Genomic DNA, 24344 nt, shown 5'->3' on the forward strand with positions numbered 1-24344 from the left:
GTTTGATAGTCATTGCAACCTTGTTGGGCCTCGTAGCTAGGCTGTATCTCTTGAGACTTTTTTTTCCATAGATGCTGCCTGGCCTGCTGAGTTCCTCCAGCGTTTTGTGTGTGTTGTTCTTGACAGCTGCGTGTTTGCCCTCAATTTTTCTTCTCTCCTTGTTTGATTATCATTGGTATTTCAAAACTGAAGCTTGTGGAATTGCAGGGTGGATATGGAGTTGGGTAAGAGATGGAAAGCAGAGTAGTGTTGAATATTTTACGGACTAGAGAGGGTCTCACCACCCAGGGATCAGCTTTCTGTATCAGTTGCCCTTTCTGATGTAAATTAATGACCCTGATCAAGAAATGGGGGACACTGAGGTTGAGCCAGAATTGGAAACATAACAGTAAAGCAGGGAAATCTTCAAGAGAATCAAATATAGAATGGTCCTGAAAGTCCAAAATGTCTGTTTATTCCCTGCATAGGTGCTGCCTGACTTGCTGAGTTCCTCCAGCATTTTGTGTGCATTGCCTAAGTCTTCAGAAGAAAAGGATACAGACAGATAGTTTGTAATATGTTATGCAGAAAATTCAAAGTGATGCTTATTGGGAAGATGACTATGAAAAAGAAGGCATCAACCAAATGGTATAATTTTATGAGTTCTGAGGGTAAATACATTTCTCTGAAAAAAAGTCTTGGTTTTAACAGACAAAGCAGAAATGAAGGTACATAAAACTTTATAAACTACTGATCAGGGTCAACTAGAGTATTTTTTCCCGGGCACCACAAGGATATGGAAAAGAATACAGTGACATCCCAGAATCATAATCAGGGATGGAACTTATCAGTTACTTGTGAAGATGAGAGAAGCTTTGACTGAGTGGAGGGCAGCTGGAATATGAATGCTCAAAATGGTTAGGACTTTATAAATAAAAATGGGGGAAACTATTTCCAAGCAACACACACAAAATGCTGGGGGAACTCAGCAAGCCAGGCAGCATCTATAGAAAAGAGCATTTCCACTCCGTCCACTGTGACATTAATCAAAGGACAAGACTTGATATGATTGATATAACTGAGGTTTTTTAAAAAATATTACCTGGTGCACTGATTTGCAGTTGGCAGCTTTAATGGATGCAAAGCAGATTCAATAGAAATTTTGAAAACTAGATGGAATTCCAGAGCCACAAGGGAAAGAGAAGAAGAATGGGGACATATGAGACAGGCCTTTCAAAAAGCCTGCACAAACACAGTGGGCCAAGTAGTTTCCTTCTGTGCTATATTCTTCTGTACTTTATATGCTTTCTCATTTTAAAACGAACCTCAGTGCATCCACATTTTAAACCAGTGATTCATCATATTCTGGTACAGTACTTTCAAGCTGCTAGAGGAAGGAGTGAATGCAGGTCCAATTTCAACTTTTAAGAGAAGTTTGGATAAGTTCATGGACGGGAGGGGTATGGAGGGCTATGGTCCAGGTATGTGTCAATGGAACTAAGCAGAACTGGAGTTTGGCACAAACTAGGCCGAAGGTGGTGTCTCTGTGATGTAGTGTTCCATGACTCTTTCCCTGCACAATATTGGATTTGTATAAATTTTACATCACTTCACTCCAACTATAATATTTAAAATACTGCTACCTGGAAGTCTGATGCTTTCGTAGACTTTATTTGCAAGCAAGCTGCATGTAAAAGTACCTGCATCAGAGGTAAGAGTCACACTAGCAAACACAACTGGTTGAAATCTTATGCATCAGAACAGTGACACGAACATTTCTGTGTGACCTTCACCTTAATGCAGCCAATGTTAACCACTCAACTAACAATGTCACTGTTAGTGGACCTCATGTTTCCCCCACTGTTGGCAGAATTTGCAGATTTTTGGGGCAATTGATGACCTTTGTTGTTCATTCACAGGAACACCAAGTTGGTGCAGTCTTTCATTAATTCTTATAGATATATTGAGTATGGCTGCAAGAAAATGAATCTCTTTTAAGTTGTATATAGTGACATATATGTACTTTGATAATAAATTTTATTTGAACATTGAACACCAGGATCACACTGCGAAGGAATGAGGAGAGAACAGGCAGTTAACAGGTCACAGTAGGTCTTCTACATTGTACCAGCCACAGTTTTCAATGGCCAGCATAATGGAAAATGAATCAGAGGTGCTTCTCTCTCTGTGGTTCTTTTGTGTGAATCAGTTCTGAGCTGCCGGCTGTGATCTCTGATCAGAATCAGACCACCTCATGGGTATTTAATACTCTCCTCCCCTTCATTCACCGTAACTGCCAAGGCAGCCTGTTCTGCAGCTGTACTCAATTTGCCATGCAGGAGGTTAGTTAAGTCCTGTCTCACACAAGAACAGATGAGGAAATAGGATCAGGAACCACTCAACCCCCTAAGCCTGCTCTATTTAAATGATTGCTGCTAATCTGTCCCAGGCGCCTGTGCCAGTTTCAAAATGCATTTACCTCTCCTGTAAATACTACTAATGATCTTGCCTCTAGGCTAGAGAATGCTAGAGATTCAACAACCTCTGTGAGAAATTCCTGAACATCTCTGTTTGAAATAACTGCTCCCTTTTTCTTATAACTATATTCCCTCCTTCAAGACTCTCCCCCTGGAGGAAACACCTCAACATCCTGCTTGCCATGGTGGCTAAGGATCTGGTACATTTCAATGAAGATCACTCCTTGTAAACTCCTAATAATACAGGTCTATTTCTTTTTAGCCTTTGGAGATACGACAACCCTCTCATCTCAGGATTTAGCCAAGTGAATCTCTTCTAGACTGCCTATATGTTAATTAAAGGGACAGAAACTATGTCCATCTCCTTATCTATTCTAATCTCTTCCTCTTGAAATAAATACCAATATGCCATTTGCCTTCATACACTTGCAGCGTGTTTATCTAACTTTTTGTGTTTCTTGCTCAAGGACACCTATATCCCTCCTCTTGCTCCTTTGTACTCCACTCTACAACCTCTCTTCATGGTGATACGTCAGCAGCATGGTAGTGTAGTCATAAGCATATTACAGTGCAAGTAATCACCATTTGGGGTTCAGTTCAGCCGCTGTCTGTAAGGAGTTTGTACATTCTCTCTGTGACTGCATGGGTTTCTTCCAGATGCTCTAATTTTTTTCCCCCGTGTTCCAAAGACATACGATTGGGGTTAAGGAGTTGTGGGCATGCTATGTTGGGACTGGAAGCACGGCAAGACTTGCAGACTGCCCAATATAATCCTCGCTGATTTGGTTTCAGAATCAGAATCAGGCTTACTATCACTGGCATATATTGTGAAATTTGTTGTCTTTGCAGCAGCAGCTCAATGAAATACATAATAGAGAAAAAACACGAATTACATTAAGTATATACATATATATATTAAGTACTTAAATTAAATAAGTAGTGCAAAAATTTAAAAAATAGTGAGGTCATGTTCATGGGTTCAATATCTATTCAGAAATCGGATGGTAGAGGGGAAGAAACTTTTCCTGATTTGTTGAGTGCATACCTTCAGACTCCTGTACTGGGAGATGGGGGTCCTTAATGATGGATACCGCCTTTTTGAGGCATCGCTCCTTGAAGATGTCCTGGGTATTATGGAGGCGAGTGCCTATGATGGAGCTGACTAAGTTTCCAACTCTCTGCAGCTTCTTTTGATACTGAGCAGTAGCAGATCCATCCTCCCCACTGCCATACCAGATGGTGATGCAGCCAGTTAGAATGCTCTCCACAGTACATCTGTAGAAATTTGTGAGTGTCTTTGGTAACATACCAAACCTCTGCAAACTCCTAATGAAATATAGCTACTGTTATACCTTCTTTGTAGCTGCAATGATATGTTGGGCCCAAGATAGATCCTCATATCGACACCTGAAATTGCTCACTCTTTCCACACTTCTGATCCCTCTATGAGGACTGGTGTGTGTTCCCTCATCTTACCCTTTCTGAAGTCCACAATCAGTTGTGAAGTACACAAGTGATGCATTCACTGTGTTTCAATGTACATGTGACAAACAAATTTAATCTAATAGCAGTCTGCCTTTTGACTCTAACTTCTCTCCATACAGAGAATAGTCTGCATTTTCATTCCTCCTACCCAAGTGCATGGTCTCACACTCCGCTACGTTAGACTCCAGTCCCACAGCACTGAGGCAGCAGCAATGCAGTCTGGATTTAGTTTTTGTCTGGAATGGCACAGTTCCCAGTTTGGTGCATTATTCTTCGAGGAACATGCCAGAGCACTGCTTTTGGTAGATTTTAACCCAATGTCGCATAATTTTTCAAGATACCAAAGCTGGCATGCAATGCATATTTTACATGCAATGAATGTAAGACGAATTTCAATTTCTGGAGAAGTCTGTTTTTCTATTTAAAGATGCTTGAAACTTTTTTGAAATTACATCAATGCTCAATATGTGGTGCAAGGTCTGAGTCAGGCTCCAGTATGACTCACAGGCAGTAACTCAAGACTCCCTGGAGTTCCTGTGCAGTGCTTGAAACGAATACACAAGGCGTGCAATTCCAACACAGTGCCAAAATAAATGTTAAAACTGACTCAGGTTCCTCAGGCCATTTCTTCCCCCAAACATAGTATTTATTAATAATTCAGCCTATTGTATGTTCCCCTATGGCTGTCATAGCTGGGGGGGGGGGTGAGGGTTAAGTGTAGTAGGCACAAGCTCCCACTACCTATTAAATGCTCCAAATGGCATTCATCTCAAATAGCCAAGTCCAGCTCCTGGTCTTCATGTGTGGCTTAGCTACTAAGCCCGGTGGAACTGTTTCCACTGATAGGAGAAGGGGGAAAGGTTACTGGCGCCTTAAAATGAGTCGCTCCGGGGAGATGGGTCTTGTCAGCTGTGGCTGGCAGCTCATCTACCAGAAGGAAAACTCTGACCTCTGCTGCCTTGCGACTATACCCACTTAAGGGAAAGGCTTTGGGAGTATACTCGAAGAAAAATCAGAGTTGGAAGCCCTAAGGCAGCCCTACGTTGATTTCAACACCGACTGGAAACTCCTGCGATGCCACTGGTGCCAAACTGTCTGCCGTTCCTTTGGATTCATCAGTTCTGTGAAGAGGGTTTGGGCAACAGCTTGCTCTCCGTATCATACCGCCCTGGTTTGCGTACCGATTGACAGCACTGCACCAACAACGTAACAGCTAGGACCCAATACCTGTGGGCGACCATGATCAACAGAGGGCCTCAGCCTATTGTATTCTATCCAGTTAATATGTTCAGAATACAATCAATTTAAAGTAGGCAAGTTTCTCCTCAAGTATTGCAGTGAGTGGAAGATAGTTACATACAAAATTATGTGCATAAAATGAATCACAATCACTGACAACAATCTTCCCACTGACTTGAATCTCAGGGTAGTACATGGTGACATATACACACTTTGATAATAAATTTACTAGGAGCTTGGAGCCTGTTCTGTATGTTGAATTACCCAATTACTGCCACTCTATCAAACTGATTTAAAGGTGCCACTAAAGGACAATGTTGTTATTCCATAAGGTACTATAAGTTGCAGTATACATGGCTGGAACTCGTTCAACTTTTACTGGGCTCAGACAGTTTGTAACAATTACAATAATAAAGAAAGCACACTAAAGAATTCACTTAAATTTTAAACGATAGGGTGCATTTTAAATAGAGAAATGTGCATGGATAGAATTTAATATAATGATCTTAGATGGAAGGCTTTGAAATGGTGGAAATTTAAAGTACTTCCATAAGGACATTTTGAGCCAGTACAGAGATTATCCTATTAGACAAGGGTCTAATGTTAGGTACTCTAAATGGACATATGGCTGGTGGAAGGCTGATTTCATAAGATACAGCCTAGCATAAGTAGACCAGGCACTGTTACTTGCCTACATCAGATAAGTGAGAGAATAGTTACCAAGTTGTGGGTGATATTAAAATAGTAAACAGGGAAGAAGTTATCAAAAATTACAGGGGGATCTTGACCAGATAGGTAAATGAGTTGAGGATTTGCAAGCGGCTTTCAATTCAGATAAGTGAGAGGTATTGTAGTTTGGGAAGTCAAACCAGGGTCTGACTTACACAGGGACCCGGGGAGTGATGTGGAACAGAGGGACTTAGGAGTACAAGTACATAGTTTGCCGAAAGTGGTGTTACAGATAGGCAGGGTGGTGAAGATGTTTGGCGTGTTGTCTTTCATCAGCCAGGGCATTGAGTAGAGGAGCTGGGATATAATGCTGCAGTTGTACAAGACGTTGGTGAGGCCACCAGGAGTATTATCTAGTTTTGGTTACCCTTTTATAGAAAAGACACCGTTAAGCTGAAAGCAGTACAATGATTTACAAGAATGCTGCCAGTACTCAAGGAATTAGGTTATAGGGAGAGGTTGGACAGGCTAAGACTTTATTCCTTGGAACATGGTGTGGAAGTTGTTGCAAGGCAAAGGTTAAGATGATGTCTAGGCAGAGATAGGTTACAGTATGCAGCCAAGACTAGTGACAGAGGTCCCTGAGAACATGGTTTCCCTTTGCACAACAGGGGACTGGAGCCATTTGGCATACCAAGGATGCAAACAAAGGATTCTAGGGTGACATTTACTATGAGTCAGTTTACTAATTCTTAAGTATCATTGGCCTTTAACAGGTAGATTCTACTGGTAATTAATACAGATTAGCGTAGTGTGATTGGTGTTTGATTATGCAAGTAAGGAATTTGAACAACCACAGGGTTACCAATTGGCCCAAGTTGCATCAAGCATCAGCGACTAAGTGGTGAAGGACATTTTAGATTAGGGCAGAGCCTTTTATATTGGAGTTACATAACAAGACAGCAAGAAAGAAATATGGTGCTGTTGTACACAATATACAATCAGGACAATAAAGCCTGGTAGTCAATCATGGACAGATCATGCAACCAACCACACTCTCAGCCATGGACAATGAGGATAATGAGCAGGAGATATAATTAGTGACAGAACTACAATCAGAAAAGCCAGTCTAATCACAAACAAGAGAAAATCTGCAGATGCTGGAAATCCAAGCAACACACACAAAATGCTGGAAGAACTCAGCAGACTAATCATCCATTTCAGGAAAATACGTACACTTGTCCTAACTGGACTATCCGAGGGACACTTAGACAATAGACAATAGGTGCAGGAGTAGGCCATTCAGCCCTTTGAGCCAGCACCACCATTCACTATGATCATGGCTGATCATCCACAATCAGTACCCTTTTCCTGCCTTCTCCCCATATCCCTTCACTCCGCTATCTTTAAGAGCTCTAACTCTTTTTTGAAAGAATCCAGAGAATTGGCCTCCACTGCCTTCTGAGGCAGAGCATTCCACAGAACCATAACCCTCTGTGTGAAAAAGTTTTTCCTCAACTCCGTTCTAAATTGTCTACCCCTTATTCTTAAACTGTGGCCTCTGGTTCTGGACTCCCCCAAAATCAGGAACATGTTTCCTGCCTCTAGCGTGTCCAATCCCTTAATAATCTTATATGTTTCAATCAGATCCTCTCTCATCCTTCTAAATTACAGTGTATACAAGCCCAGTCGCTTCAATCTTTCAACATATGACTGTCCCGCCATCCCGGGAATTAACCTCGTGAACCTACGCTGCACTCCCTCAATAGCTAGAATGTCCTTCCTCAAATTTGGAGACCAAAACTGTACACAATATTCCAGGTGTTGTCTCACCAGGGCCCTGTACAACTGCAGAAGAACCTCTTTGCTCCTATACTCAATTCCCCTTGTTATGAAGGCCAGCATGCTATTAGCTTTCTTCACTGCCTGCTGCACCTGCATGCTTACTTTCAGTGACTGATGAACAAGGACACGTAGATCTCATTGTACTTCCTCTTTTCCTAACTTGACACCATTCAGATAGTAATCTGCCTTCCTGTTCTTGCCGAAGTGGATAACCTCACATTTATCCACATTAAACTGCATCTGCCCACTCACCCAACCTGTCTAAGTCACCCTGCATTCTCATAACATCCTCCTCACATTTCACATTGCCACCCAGCTTTGTGTCATCTGCAAATTTGCTAATGTTACTTTTAATCCCTTCATCTAAATCATTAATGTATATTGTAAATAGCTGCGGTCCAAGCACTGAGCATTGCAGTACCCCATTAGTCACTGCCTGCCATTCTGAAAAGGACCCGTCAATCCCTACTCTTTGTTTCCTGTCTGCCAATCAATTTTCTATCCATGTCAGTACCCTACCCCCAATACCATGTGCTCTAATTTTGCCCACTAACCTATGTGGGACCTTATCAAAGGCTTTCTGAAAGTCCAGGTACACTACATCCACTGGCTTTCCCATGTCCATTTTCATAGTTACATTCTCAAAAAATTCCAGAAGATTAGTCAAGCATGATTTCCCTTTCGTAAATCCATGCTGACTCGGACCTGTCCTGCTACTGCTATCCAAATATGCCGCTATTACATCTTTTATAATTGATTCTAGCATCTTCCCCACCACTGATGTCAGACTAACTGGTCTATAATTGCCTGTTTTCTCTTTCCCTCCTTTCTTAAAAAGTGGGATAACATTAGCTACCCTCCAATCCGCAGGAACTGATCCTGAATCTATAGAACATTGGAAAATGATTACCAATGTGTCCATGATTTCTAGAGCCACCCCCTTAAGTACCCTGGGATGCAGACCATCAGGCCAATAATACACCAATAATTAGCAAAGCCTCTGATCTTGGGGTGGAATATTTTCAATAAGGCAGGAAATTATAGGCCAGTGGGCCTGACATCAGTAGTGGGAAAGTTACTGGAAGGTATTCTAAGGGACCAGCTTTCCAAGTATTTGGATAGAGGGGGTCTCATTAGGGATAGTCAACATGGCTTTGTGTGGTAAGTCATATCTAACCAGTCTCAAAGCTTTTTGAGGAAGTTACTAGGAAAGTTGGTGAAGCAAAGGCAGTAGAGGTTGTTTACATGGATTTTAGCAAGGGTTTTGAAAAGGTCCTGCATGGGAGGTTGGTTTAGAAGGTTCAGTTGCTTGGCATTCAAGATGAGGTAGTAGATTAGAATATACTTTGGTTTTGCAGAAGCCAGAGAGTCGTTGTGGATGTTGCCTCTCTGACTGGAGGCCTGTAGTGGTGTGTCGCATGGATTGGTGCTGGGTCTGTTGTTGTTTATCTTCCATATCAACAATTTGGATGACGATGTGGTAAACTAGATCAGCAAATTTGCGGATGACACCAACATTGGGGGTGTAGTGGACAGCCAGAAAGACTATCAAAAATTACAGCGGGATCTGGACCAGCTGGAAAAATGCAGATGGAATTCAATGCAGACAATTGTCAGGTGTTGCACTTTGGGTGGACCAACCAGGGTAGGTCTTGGAAATAACTAGGAAAATGTGTAGCTCGGGAGGGTGATGGTTAAGTTGTTCTCTGATCTTGGCAATCGATTTGCAAACGTTTTGTCACCATACGAGGAAACATCATCAGTGTGCTGTTCACAGTGTTTCTCCTAGGGCAGTAGGGCAGAGTGCAGTAGAACATAGGGATCTGGGAATACAGGTCCATAATTCCTTGAAAGTGGTGTCACAGGGTCGTAAAGGAGGCTTTTGGCGCATTGGCCTTAATAAATCAATGTATTGAGGAGTACAGGAGTTAGGATGTTATGTTGAAATTGTGTAAGAAGTTGGTGAGGCCTAACTTGGAATACTGTGTGTAGTTTTGGTCATTTACCTACAAGAAAGATACAAATAAGATTGAAAGAGTGCAGAGAAAATTTACAAGGTTGTTGCTGGGTTGTTGAGGACCTGAGTTATAGGGAAAGGTTGAAAGGTTATTACTTGATTCCCTAGAACATAGAAGATTCAGGGGAGATGTGATAACAGCATACAGAATTATGACAGATATATATAGAGTAGCCCCACTATCTTGTGGGCAGCCTCGGGAGAGACGAAGGCTATGGGGAAAAACCGGAGGCAGCTGGACATCATTGCACATATTTCTGGCAAACGTATTGCTTCGCTTTCCTTTGGATTACACCGATGAGGCCAAGAGGAGATCTTGACAACTGGACATCCCAGAATCTCTACACCTTCCACCCAGGCTTGTGCCCTGGAGAGGTCACTCCAGTGCTACTATCCATTGTCCTTCGAGACAGATGGATGCCAACATCATCATAGACAGAATAAATGCAAGTAGGCTTTTTCCACTGAGGTTGGCTGAGCCTACAACTAGAGGTCATGGGTTAAGGTTGAAAGGTGAAATGTTTAACAGGAACACGAGGGGGAACTTGTTCACTCAGATGGTGGTGAGTGTATGGAACAAGCTGCCAGCACAAGTGGTGGAAGTGGATTCAATTTCAACATTTACGAGAAATTTGGATAGATACATGGACTCGAGTGGATCAGAGGGCTATGGTCCAGGTGCAGGTCGATGGGACTAGGCAGATTACTGTACTGGAAAGATTCAGTTCCCACAGCTTACCAGGAGAATAAAATATACTAAGTGTATTTTATATAAAATATGGAGGAACTCAGCAGGTCAGGCAGCATCTATGGAGAGGAATAAAGAGTGTTTCAGACTGAGACCCTTTATCAGGACTGGAAACGATTGGACCCTTTCATCCATCACCTTCCAGCTGCTCACTTCATTCCCACGGCCTTCCCCCCACCGCCCATCCACCTATCTTCCACTTCACCTGGCTATCACCTGCCACCTTGTGCTCCTTCCCCACCTACCCCCTCAAATCCTAGCTTCTTCCCCCTTCCTTTCCAGTTCTGATGAAGTGTTTATTCATCTCCATTGATGCTGAGATCCCCCAGCATTTTGTGTGTGTGTTACAGCTAGATTCCAGCATCTGCAGAATCTCTTGTGAATAAAATATACCACTATAATCTCTGCAATTCCCAAATAATAAACCCACTGTTAATTAGGAGTTGTTGTGGAAAAAAATTGCTGCCGTATTTGGCCAAGTAATAGTAAGTGCATCTCAAAGCCATTCAATACATATGACAATTCTGAGAGGCAGGTTGAATCAGTGTAAAATCAGACCATACAATCTACCAGTTACTTGGAACTGTTCTAAGGAAGCACCATGGTCAACCCCTATCTTTAATTATCTTGGTAATCATATGATTCAACAATAACATACACTCAGTGGCCACTTTATTAGGTACACCTGCTCATTAATACAGATATCTAAACAGCCAATCATGTGGCAGCAGCTCAATGCATAAAAGCATGCAGACATGGTCAAGAGGTTCACTTGTTGTTCAGAATAAACATCAGAATAGGGTAGAAATGTGATCTAAGTGACTTTGACTGTGGAATGATTGTTGGTGCCAGACAGAGTGGTTTGAGTATCTCAGGAACTGCTGGTATCTTGGGATTTTCACACACAACAGTCTCTAGAGTTTACAGGGAATGGTGCAAAAACAATAACAAAAAAATCCAGTGAGTGGTAGTTCTATGGGCAAAAACGCCTTTTTACTGAGAGGTTAAGAGTATGGTCAGACTGTTTCAAGCTAACAGGAAAGCAACAGTAACTCAAATAATGAAGTCATAAAATTTAAATAACAGTTGGGTGCAGAAGAGCATTTCTGAACCCTGAAGTGGATGGTCTACTGCAGAACACCATACCGGGTTCTACTCCTGTACCTAATGAAGTGGCTGCTGAGTGTAGTTGTAAGCTAATCATTGACAAACCACAGGAGATGAACAGCCATCCCTCTTCCCCACAATCCCATCCAAATAGTGGAGAGGTTTCAAAAACACTTAAATTCTTCCAATCATAATTCAATTGTCAAATTCTATATCTCAAATTATTCATATATTTGTAATTTTCTTTGTAAAATTTAAATGAAATTTCCACCTTTTACAAAATCCTGGAGATAGTCCATTGCCAAAGGGGAACATTATTCAAACGGTCTAAAGACTTCACCAGATCTTCAGATTCAGAACAAAGGAACACACGTTCTTTTTTAATGAATTTAATAATTTATGTCCATAATAGTAATTTTACCATTTGATTGGTATGCAGTCAGTAGTCTTGGTATTTTCCAGATATCCATCATATAGTTCCCTGAGATGCATTAAAAGCTCTTCAATGTTTTCACCAGTAAGTGCAGAGACGGGGATTATTCTACAATGCTTTACTTTTTCTCGAAGCAAGACCAGATTGGCTCTGGACTCTGGAAGGTCTATCTTGTTCGCAATGACACAAAATGGTCTCTCTGACAACCCTTTCTCATACTGCTCCAGTTCATACTTCAAATGTTCCAGCTTCTGCCAGGGCTCCGATGCTGACAGATCGAGCACAAACAGAAGGAAGAGGCAGCGTTCAATGTGTCTCAAAAAGGAAACTCCCAGCCCTTTGTTTCTGTGGGCACCTCTGATGATTCCAGGAATATCTGCAACTACAGGAGGAGGATCTCTTTAAATGCCATCCAACACCAAGCTGCTTTTATTTTGAAAATCAAACACAATTCAGCTTCAGTTACTGTAGCGTTACACAGAGATAGAGCATGAAAACAGGCCCCTTAGCCCACTGAATCCATATTGAGAATCAACATCCCATTCACACTAAACAAATGTTAAATTTCCTTTTATTTATTCTCTCCTCATCAACTACCCCCAGAATCTACCTACACACTGGGGTCAACTTACAGTCATCAATCGATCTGAACGTCTTTGGGACGTGGGGTGGGTGAAAACTGGAGCATTGAAGAGAACCTACATGGTTACAGGGAGAACAGGCAAACTCCACAGAAACAGCGCCCGAGATCAGGTTTGAACTTGGGTATGGTGCTGTGAGGCTGTGGTTCTACTAGTTGTGCCAGTCTGCCTTAAGTACATCAGTAAATAAAGAATTAGAAGCACTACATTTTAAAAACCCAGGAACTGGTGTAATCAAAACTTATAGCCAATGTCTAAACCTCAAACAGCAATAAAAGGAAATCTTTTGTTTTAAATGTGAAGATTCAAGATGATGAACTCTTCTATTCCCTATATCCTTTATGGCATCATTGTCCTCAACTCCAATCTCTCCCCGAATCACTTGCTGACATCTTAACCAAGTAGTTGGTAACCTCATCTCTCCTAATTTTCTCATAGTCACAGAAAAGTACAGCACAGAAATAGGTCCTTTGGCCCATCTAGTCTGTGCCGGACCATTTATACTGCTTGGTTCCATCAACCTGCTCCCGGAACACAGCCCTCCGTAACCCTCCCATCAATGCACCTATCCAAACTTCTCTTAAACATTGAAATCGAGCTCGCATGCACCACTTGCGTGGGCAGCTCTCTCCACATTCTTATGACTCTGAGCGAAGTGGTTTTCATCTCATGTTCACCTTAAACATTTCACCTTTTCCCCTTAACTCATGAGCTCTAGTTGTAGTGCCACCCAATCTCAGTGGAAGATCCTTTGTCAATTTCTGTGGTTGTGAACACTCCTGCAAGCAGGAGTGAGTGCACAGTCATGGGATACCGTCTCACTTATCCCTATACCAGCATATCTCCGTATGATAATGTAATAAAGCTGGAAGATGGATCAGTTGACTTGTGGTGCAGTTAAGGGAATGTTGAGGAGTTCAAGGAGGGATGGTTGCAGACATCATTAGATCTTTGCCTGGGATAAATTCAATGCTATGGAAAAGAACTGATATGCTAAAGGACTAAACCAATAAAAAGCATGACTTTTCAGGAGCCCATGCAGAACGTGCCCCTCTAGCCCAAGAGCCAGTTCCAAGCCTCCTGACCTTCCTGCCCGACATCAAAGTCAAGTTCAGACCAGACTGCTCTGGGTTGACTTTCAGCAATGGAGGGGAGAAGGCAAAGGAGGCGCAGTGGTGAATAGAAATGATGTGATGTGGAGCTCCTTAACAGAAAGGAGCCCTTGTAGGTCTCAATTTGCAAGCAAAGGCTGACATGGGATTTCAAGCCACAGATTCAAATTATTGCAACCTACTTGTGAGAAGTTATAAATTAATTGTGGCCATTTGGGTAAGTTGTTAGGAAGCAAAGACTATCCATAAAACCTTACATCAAAATCAAAAACAGATGCCAATAAACAAAACGCTGGAAACACTGAGCAGGTCAGGTAGCATTTGCAGAAAGAAAAACAAAGTAAAGTTTGGGCAAAGATTGTTCCTCTGAACTAGGGAAAATACAAAGCTAACTTGTTTCTTCTCTTCCCAGTTCTAACAAAGGATTTTCTTTCCAAAGATAATGCTTGACCTGCTGAAATTTTCCATAATAGTGTACCTCACCAAGGACTTTAAACAGGAAAACAGGTTTTTATTAATAGTAAATGTGCTCCAAAATCCAAACCTTGAATTAATTCACTCTTCAACCAGATTTGAAATGATCAAAATTGATAAACTGTCAAGATCACCAAACGCTAAACCATTGTAAGATATTGATTTAAGATACATTGCTGTTAAATTGCTATTTACCTGCGACCTGCTCAAAGTCTTGATACTGTACTACACCGATGTGAGGATTTAATGTTGTAAATGGATAATCAGCGACTGCCGGCTGGGCATTTGAGATTGCTCGCAGGAGAGATGATTTCCCAGCATTGGGAAATCCAACCTTGACATGAAAAGAAAGGATTTAGTCTTCTCAAATCATACAGGGTACTTTACATCTGTATGAACATCCATTTTATCTGTTTTTCTTAAATAAAGCATAAGAAAGCCCATTCACAGGCATCAATAGATATCTGGAAAATTAACTTATAAAAATATCTGGTGCAACAATTTGATGAAAACACAACATTCTTGATAAAACTTACACTTTCTTCTTTGACCAGTTTCAGGATCAGTACGAATTACATTTATCTACAGGGGAATGGCAGCATTTGTTTCAGTAATCAACAGAAGAACACAATGTATTGTGTGGAAGTTGCAGCACTTAGGGAAATTTTCAATGTATTCTCTGGTAGAACAGATATTCATATTGCCTCTCCTCAGCAAAATAAGCTAAGGATCAGTCTTTCAATTGGAGTCTCCATCATAAAGCTAAGCAAACTTTAAAGAAGTATATAATCAACAAAATTACCGCTTGCAGATCAAATTTTATCTCTCTTGCAACATTTCTTGACAAGAACTTTTAAAATTCACACATCCTAATGTAAGTGTGTGCAGTTTGGCATCTTTGCTGATCATAAATTTCCTGAGATGTTTCCAGCCAAGAACCTTTATCAGGACTGGAATGGAAAGGGCAGAAAATAGGGTGTGGTGTGGTGTGTGTATAGTACCTTTGTTTCTCTTTTACAGATTCCTTCTGTCCTGTAGGATAACAATTTTCCCCTATAAATTCTGACCTTAAACTGCTAGCTGCCTCGAAAAAGTAATGACTGATTTTACTGAAGCACCAGGCACACCTGTCACACAAGACACTGCTTCAAAGTTAACCAAGGTGGTTTCAGTGTGGGTTCGCACTGCATCCCATGAAGTTGCAAAGAAAAATAACTTCTACCTGTGAAGAGGAATAAACAACCAATGTTTCGGGCCAAGGCCCTTCATCAGGACCTGATTTGACATTTGATATTCGACTCCTCTCCACAGATGCTGTCCGACTTGCTGAGTTACTCCAGCTCTAGATTTCCAGAATCTGCAGAATCTCTTGTGTTTATTACTTCCATCTATACCTACCATCCCACCATGAGCCATGGTCCTGAGCTCCAGCTGCAAGATCCGCTGCTGCCCAGGTTCTCCTGGCGTTGCAAACAATGGTGCACGATTCTCATTGGTTAGAAAGAAACGGTTTCCTTTGCCACCCAGCCCACCATATGATGCCACATATTCTTCTCCATGTGATGAGAGATCGGCTACTATATCCCCATCTTCCTTGACCACAGTACCAACCGGCACCTAAGGCAGTAGATAATTTTTAGTTAACCTGAAGAGACCATGAAAATGCAATGATTTGAAAGTTTGTAATTACGCACCAGTAGGTAAGTATTGGCTGCGTTCTTTCCATAACAATTTTTATTTGCTCCATGTTCTCCATCAATGCCACGATAAAAAGATTTTATGCTGAGCAGTGATTTTACTTGTCGAGCAACTGGAAAGTCAGAAAATTTGTTGAAGTTAATAAAAGTATACACCAAACTAAAAAGTTTGGTGAGAAACTTTGGTATGCCACCAAGACTCCAGCAAATTTCTGCAGATATACTGTGGAGAGCACAGGATAAATAGCTGCAAAGGGTTGCAAACTCAGCCAGCTCCATCATGGGCACTAGACCAGGGGTCCCCAACCTTTTTTGCACTGCGGACCGGTTTTATATTGACAATATTCTTGCAGACTGGCCGACCCGGCGGGGTGGGTAGGGTTGCCAACGGACAAGAGTAGCAGTCAAATACGTTGTTTACCCCAAGAGACTACAATGACCATGAAGCCTTGCGCGGGCACCAGTGTGCATGCGTGATTTGCGTATGCGTGTACGTGCCGATTTTTTCTACAAATCGTTTTTGGCGCTTCTGTACAGGTGGGGGGGTGTTAATCGCAACAGGAATATTGGTGATAAGTGGCTAATACACTCAATTTCGTTTCTAAAAGGATTTATCTAATGAATTTAATATTAAACACACAGCACATATTTTCTTCACATGTATACAGCGATAAGTCAGTTATCAGGAGAGGACAGGGAAGCTTGATGTAACTGTTGAACAAACTTCCAGTAGAAGTGGTAGAGGCAGGTTCAATATTATCATTTAAAGAAAAATTGGATAGAAATATGGACAGGAAAGGAATGGAGGGTTATGGGCTGAGTGCAGGTCGGTGGGACTAGGTGAGAGTAGTGTTCGGCACGGACTAGGAGGGCAGAGATGGCCTGTTTCCGTGCTGTGATTGTTATATGGTTATATAAGTCAGTCAATAGCATCATAACATTTTAAGTAACGTTTGGATATTAAACACACAGCACATATTTTGCCCTTATGAACATATAAAATCATTGCAACACACCAATATCGCTGAATCAGTGGGAGCCCTGGGCTTGTTTCCCTGCAACAACACGGTCCTATTGAGGGGTGATGGGAGACAACGATACTCGAAGGGGGTTCCTTATGTCCAGTCTATTACGCAATTTGGTTTTCGTTGCTTTCATTGCAGAGATATGTTGGAAATGGAAGCAACGTTTTCAGTGCTTTCGTGGCTATCTCAGGATATTTAGCCTTGACTTTGAGATCCAGAATGCCGGCAGAGATGTTATGTCAAACATACTTTTCAGCCCGCCGTCATTTGCAAGCTCGAGAAGTTGATCTTCTTCCCGCGCTGACATGGATGACGCGCGGGTAATGACCTCGCATACGTAATGGCTCAACAGTGGACATGACAAGGAATGAAGGTGCAGCTGACTCCTATCGCCAAATCATATCATTTCCTTGCGGCCCAGTAGCGCATGCTTTGCGGCCCGGTGGTTGGGGACCGCTGCACTAGACTCCCCATCATTGAGGGCACCTTCAAACAAGGATGCCTCAAAAAGGTGGCATCCATCATTAAGGACTCCTGTAACCCAGAACATGCTCTCTTCTTATTACTATCATCAGGCAGGAGGTATAGGAGCCTGAAGACACATACCCAACATTTTAGGAACAACATCTTCCCTTCTGCCATCAGATTTCTGAACAGGCAATGAACCAAGCCATGAACACACTTTATCATCATTATGTGCTATTTCATATGACGTGGGTGATAATGCTCTCGACTATGATTATTCTTGGCAATTTTTTCCACAGAAGTGGATTGCCATTGCCTTCTTCTGGGCAGAGTTTTTACAAGACAGGTGACCCCAGCCATTAGCAATACTCTTCAGAGATTGTTTGACTGGCATCAGTGGACACATAACCAAGACTTACGAAGTCCACCAGCTGCTCCTATGGCTTCACGTGACCCTCACTGAGGGGGGCTAAGCAGGTGCTACACCTTGCCCGAGGGTGACTGGCAGGCTAGTGGAGGGGAGGAGGATTGTACCTCCTTCGGTAGGGAAGTACCTCCACCCTTCCATGAACACTACCTCCCCATTTGGGCTCTTTTAGCATTACTTAATTAAAATCTTAAAATATATTTCTTATATTTGTCATATATAAGACAACTAATTTAATGACAAATACCAGAGATATTAAACCTGATTCTGATACATAGGAACTCCTATCTATTTTTGGAATCTTACAAATAATCTCCCGATCTTCTTACGTCACACAGGGGTTACACTGCAAAACACAAAATAGGCACTGGAAGGGGATAATAAATTGTGGGGAAGCAGGTTCAAATTTAATTCTTTATAAATTCAGAAGAATACTTCAGCCTTTGTTTTAGTTTACAGCTGCAGTTATTTCACGTTCCCCTGCAGTGGGATGCACACCTCATAAAACCTTTCTATCCATGGCCAAACCCATACTAATAAAAACACATTGGGAAGCTAAATTGCTATAGCAACTATTTTTACATTTTACACATTTTTATTTACTGGGAGATACAGCATTGTAACGGACCCTTCTGGCCCAATGATCCCAAGCCACCTAATTACACCCACGTGAACAATTAACCTACGAACCTGCATGTCTTTGGACTGTGGGAGGAAACTGGAGAACCTAGAGGAAACCCACATGGTCCTGGGAAGAATATGTAAACTCCTTACAGACAGCAGCAGAATTGAACCCAGGTCATTCGCGTTGGAATAGTATTATGCTGATCACTATGCTACTGTGTTGGATTTGTTGGACTTTCTGGACTTTTCGTGGCTGTTAAATATGAAATCTATCAATAAATCTTCAGGATCTGTTTTCTATATAATGCATCTTTTGAACCAGAAAGTCTAAAGAAAATACTTGAAAATATTCAGATTTTTGACTAATTACCTAGTTTAGAATACCACAAATTTTGCAGCAGTAATTAATTCATCACACAACCTTCCCTCTGCTCCCAGCACAAAACTGGGAGCAAAAATGATCTCCTAGTATCCTGCCAGTTTCTATTCCTCAACCAACATCGACTAAAACAGGTCGTCACATCTCAAGCTCTTAAGACTTATGCTAATATCTGTGCCTACATCTCCATTTTCAGGCTTAGCTCTATTATCGGATTTGGTCTCAATCACAGGCTGCTACAACAGAAGGCTGCTTTAGGTCGTGATGTAAATGTACTTGACCCCACTAGATCAGATTGTTGATTCATTAATCCTATTTGATTATGGAATCTTATAAATTAGGTCCCAGTTTTCTTATATCACAGAGGGATTACTCTGAAAAACACAGAATTCATCACTTGAGAGATTGTAATGGCACTATACTTCAAACTCTTTATTTTATTAATACTACGCTACACATTTACATTTTAATATTAAAATGTGTACTATAAAGAGGTTGAAATATGAATGCAATTTGGATTAAATGTTAATTTGTTCAAAAACCTGTTATTCAATGCCTTTCTTTTAAAACAGATAAGCAGCAAATATTCACAAAGGCTTTTGATTTGAATCTTTTTTTCACCATGATGAAATAACCCCAACAACAATAAGTTAGTTTAAAGAGTAGTCATGTTGTACTACATAGAACATTGTTCAGTCCAGCAAAAGGCCCTTCAGCCCAAAATGTCTGTATTGAACATGAAGCCAAATTAAGCTAAATCTCTACGGACTACACATGATCCATTCCCTCCATTCCCTGTATATTCATGTGTCTAAAACCCTCTTAGATGCCTCTATCATATTTGTTTCCACCACTACCAGCAGCAGCCCATTCTAGCCACTTACCAGTCTCTGTGTAAAATTTCTACATCTCCTTTGAACTTTCCCCCTTTCCATTTAAATTCATATCTTCTAGTATTTGACACTTCTATCCTGGGAAAAACATTCAGACTGTCAACTTTATAATTTTATAATGATTATTTTATATACATAATTTCATACTCATAATTTTATACGTATCTAACCGGTTTCCTCTCTGCTTCCAATGCTCCACAGAAAATAAACAAAGTTTGACCAATCTCCCTCTAATCCAGGCAGATTCCTGGTAAACCTCTTCTGTACCTTTTCCAAAGCCAGAAGTGCTCACAATAATTAAAAATATGAACAAGTTCCTTAAATAAAAAAAGCTATTTCCAGGTGTTTACAACATTTGAAGATTTACCCAGTCAAAAATAGCCATACAACCACATTCAGTCTTGGAATGTGTAGAGTTATAAAGTTAAGTCATAGCATAATTGGATCCAGAGTTAAGGAGGAGCAAATTAATATTATACTTTTCATTGCTGTCCACTGATCCCTCCAGGAAGCTGTGTGGTTTGTAGGATCCCAGTTGGTTATGATACTTTCCATTATCAAATAGCTTGTTGATACTCACGATCAGGGCTTATGAATGAATAGTGGCCACTAGAGAGCACTCAACACTCATAAGCTGTGTCAAGTGAGAAAAGTATAGAAAATTGGAAAAAGGCTTTACCTTTCAAAATAACGTGTCCTCCATTCCCTCCATTGCCTCCATCAGGACCTCCAAACTCTTTGCGAGGTTCACTGTGGAACGTGCATACTCCATCACCACCTTTCCCTCCTACCACAGTGATCCTTCGCTGATCCACAAAGTACCGGGTCTAAATCACAGAAAGATGGTGGGCTATAATTTTACAAACCTTCTTCCTCAAAACTTTCCCTCTTTAAAAGCAGAAGGCTCATTAAAAAAAAACAGATTATTTTTCTGAACAAACAAGTGAACAAACAGCAATGTTATGCTTCAATTATTTTCCTCTTGTGTCTAATTACAGTTATTGGATTTTAGACACCCAGATCTGTGTTGATATTGTGGTTTTGTGTGGTTATGATAGTTTAACAATACCGTAGATTCGCTGGCTAGAAAAACAACGAGGCTAGGGCAACCTGTGTTCATCAGAACTAAGAAATAAATTCAATCATTTCTGCCAACTTTTGAACATTTGCAATTAAATGCAGAAATTCAGAAGATGGTATCAGTTACTCTGCTTTTCCTTGAAGCTTTGCTACTTTTGTATTTTGTGGAGAGATTGCACAACCTAATAATTAGAAGGATACAAGGTTTCAGTTGAAACACAACAGGAAAAAGTAGAAATGATATTTTAAAAACATGATAAATCATACATCATTTTCGGCATTAATCATTAAGGAGCGACACCATCCGGGACAGGCCTTCTTCTCATAACTATCATCAAGGAGGTGGTACAGGAGCCTAAAGATACACTCTCAGTCTTTCAGAAACTTCTTCCCTCCGCCATCAGATTTTAGATTAGATTATGAGGGCACGCAGTCCTCTTCTATTGTCATTTAGTAATGCATGCATTAAGAAATGATACAATATTCCTCGGGTGTGATATCACAGAAACACAGGACAGACCAAGACTGAAAAACTAACAAAAACCACATAATTATAACATATAGTTACAACACTGTAACAATACCATAACTTGATGAAGAACAGGCCATGGCAGAGTAAAAGAGTTCAAAGTCTCTCGAATGTCCCACATCTCACGCAGTCGGGAGAAGGAGGAAAACTCTCCCTGCCATGCCCGACCACAGTCCGACCCTGAGTCATCCAAAAACTTCGAGATCCGATCAGCCCTCCGACACCGAGTACTGAGCACCATCTCTGCCGAACGCTTCGATCTCAGCCTCGGTTGCCAGCAGCAGGCAAAGCCGGGGATCTTGGGGCCTTCCCTCAGAAGAATCTCGATCACACAGTAGCAGCAGCAGCGAACCGGGCATTTCAGAAATTTCTCCAGATGTTCCTCTGCTTCTCATGTCTGTCTCCATCAAATCAGAATTGTGCATGGCGTCCTACTTACAAATACGATATCATTTCACCGGAGAGCTGCATGCGCTGCGTCACATCGCCATCTTCTGATTTCTGAATGGTCTGTGAACCTCACTATTTTGCCCTCTTTTTGTAATACTTTTTTAAAACTTTTCTTATTATAACATAACTTTTTATGCAAGACCATAAGATATAGGAGCAGAATTAGGTCATTTAGCCCATTGAGTCTGCACTGCCTTTTAATCATGGCTGATCCTTTTTTCCCCTCTCCTCCTCAACCCCATTTCCCGGCCTTCTCCCCGTAACCTTTGATGCCGTGTCCAATCAAGAACCTATCAATCTCTGCCTTAAATACACCCAACGACCTCATTTCCACAGCTGCACATGGCAACAAATTCCACAAATTCACCACCCTCTGGCTAAAGAAATTTCTCCACATCTCTGTCTTGAATGGACGCCACTCTATCCTGAGGCTGTGCCCTCTTGTCCTAGAGTCTCCCACTATGGGAAGCATACCTTCCACATCTACTCTGTCTAGTCCTTTCAACATTCAGAAGGTTTCAATGAGACCCCCTCTCATCCTTCTAAATTCCAGCGAGTATAGACGCAGAGCCATCAAACAAATTTTCCTCATATGATAACCCTTTCATTTCTGGAATCATCCTTGTGAACCTCCTCTGGGCCCTCTCCAATGCCAGCACACCTCTTTGAAGATGAGGAGCTCCAAACTGTACCCAATACTCAAGGTGAGGCCTCACCAGTGCCTTATAAAGCCTCAGCATCACATTTCTGCTGTTACATTCTAGACCTTTTGAAACGAGTGCTAACATTGCATTTGCCTTCCTCACCACTGACTCAACCTGTAAGTTATCCTTTAGGGTGTTCTGCGCAAGGACTCTCAAGTCCCTTTGCATCTCAGATTTTCAGATTTTCTCCCTATTTAGAACATAGTCTGCACATTTATTTCTACCACCAAAGTGCATGACTGCATTTTTCAACATTATATTTCATTTGCCACATTCTTGCCCATTCTCCTAATCTGTCTAAGTCGTTCTGCATCCTACCCGTTTCCTCAGCACTACCTGCCCCTCCACCAATCTTCGTATCATTTGCAAACTTGGCAAAAAAGCCTTCTATTTCATCATCCAAATCATTTATATACAGCATAAAAAGAAGTGGTCCCAACACTGACCCTTGCAGAACACCACTAGTCACTGGCAGCCAAACAGACAAGGATCCTTTTGTATTACACAAAACTCCCACAAAACAACAAATATCACAACACAGATCAGTGATGATAAACCTGATTTTGATTCATAATTACTACAGAGCTTTTCTGGTAGCAAAAATAACTCCAATATGTGGAGCCCCATTCTGTCATGTCCAAATATTATTGAGAGATTTAAACTCGTTTGTCAAATTTCTTTCCTTATTTTTATTTCCCTTTCTAGATATTAATTAACACTAATTTCTCAATTAAATTGGTACTCTCACTTCCTGATGCGAATATTGCTTGTCTGTGGGCTAACTGGTTAAGAGGTCATAATGTTATCTGCCTTCCTCATACAGAGAAAATTTACAGGGATGTTGCTGGATCAGGAGGACCCAAGTTACAAGGAAAGATTGCATAGATTAGGACTGTATTCCTGAATGTAGAAAATTGAGAGATTTGATAGAGGTATACTAAATTATGAGGGGTGAGTGCAAGCAGCACTGAGGTCGGGCAGGACTACAACTAGAGATCATGAGTTAAGGATGAGAGGTGAAGAGTTTAAGGGGAAACTTCTTCAGTCAGAGTGTCATGAGAGTGTGGAACGAGCTGCCAGCGCAAGTGGTGCTTGCGAGCTCGATTTCAAAGTTTAAGAGAAGTTTGGATGTTCGGGGTGTGGTGGCCATGGTCCGGGTTTAGGTCGATGGGAGTAGGCAGTTTAAATGGTTCGGCACAGACTAGGTGAGCAAACAGCCTGTTTCTGTGCTGCACTTTTCTATGACTATGACTCTAAGTCTGGGAAATTAGAGGATATAGTGGCGTTTCGCACAGTGATAGTTACCGCTTTCAAGTGTGAAGGCCTGATTAACTATGAACAAACATAATGTAATAAATGATAAGCACTTCTTATTCGCAGATAGTCCCAAATCATTGTGACCTAATCACTGATCCCAAATCCTGGTGTTGGACCTTCAGCCCCACACACCCAGATTAAGGAACAGTTCCCTACAACCATCACGCTCCTGAACCAATGTGGATAACTTCACTCACCTCAATATTGAACCGATTCCACAACTTATAGACTCACTTTCAAGGTCTCTACAACTCACTCTCAGTATTATTTATTTATTTATTTTAAACAATTATTTGCACAATTGTTTTCTTTTCCACATTGGTTGTTTGTCAATATTTATGTATGGTTTTTCACAAATTCTATTATATTTCTTTATTTTCCTGTAAATGCCTGTAAGAAAATGAATATTAAGGTAGTGTGTGGTGACATGTACACACTTTCAAATAATAAACTTACTTTGACTCTGTGACCAAAGATAGTTCCTTTCTCATCAAACTAAAAGCTTCAGTCATACTTTGTAAGACATTT

General features: G+C 41.2%; 1 protein-coding gene across 3 annotated transcripts in view; it reads right to left on the minus strand.

The window, feature by feature from the left end:
- The window catches only part of mtg2 (mitochondrial ribosome-associated GTPase 2), a 60258-nt gene that overhangs the window by 20823 nt on the left and 15091 nt on the right, over positions 1-24344 (minus strand). For 2 of the 3 annotated variants that reach the window (XM_072277245.1, XM_072277236.1), the window contains exons 3-7: positions 20416-20563; positions 15921-16036; positions 15625-15843; positions 14422-14560; positions 11940-12381 (exon numbers count right to left, since the gene is read on the minus strand). In XM_072277245.1, coding sequence (XP_072133346.1) covers positions 11984-12381; positions 14422-14560; positions 15625-15843; positions 15921-16036; positions 20416-20563 — 1020 coding nt within the window. In that variant the 3' untranslated portion in view covers positions 11940-11983. Of the gene's footprint in view, positions 1-11939; positions 12382-14421; positions 14561-15624; positions 15844-15920; positions 16037-20415; positions 20564-24344 lie in introns of those variants that run through there. The other variant, XM_072277254.1, reaches the window with a different exon arrangement.

This window comes from Mobula birostris, chromosome 2, assembly GCF_030028105.1.
Source record: "Mobula birostris isolate sMobBir1 chromosome 2, sMobBir1.hap1, whole genome shotgun sequence".
Classification (NCBI taxonomy): Eukaryota; Metazoa; Chordata; class Chondrichthyes; order Myliobatiformes; family Myliobatidae; genus Mobula; species Mobula birostris.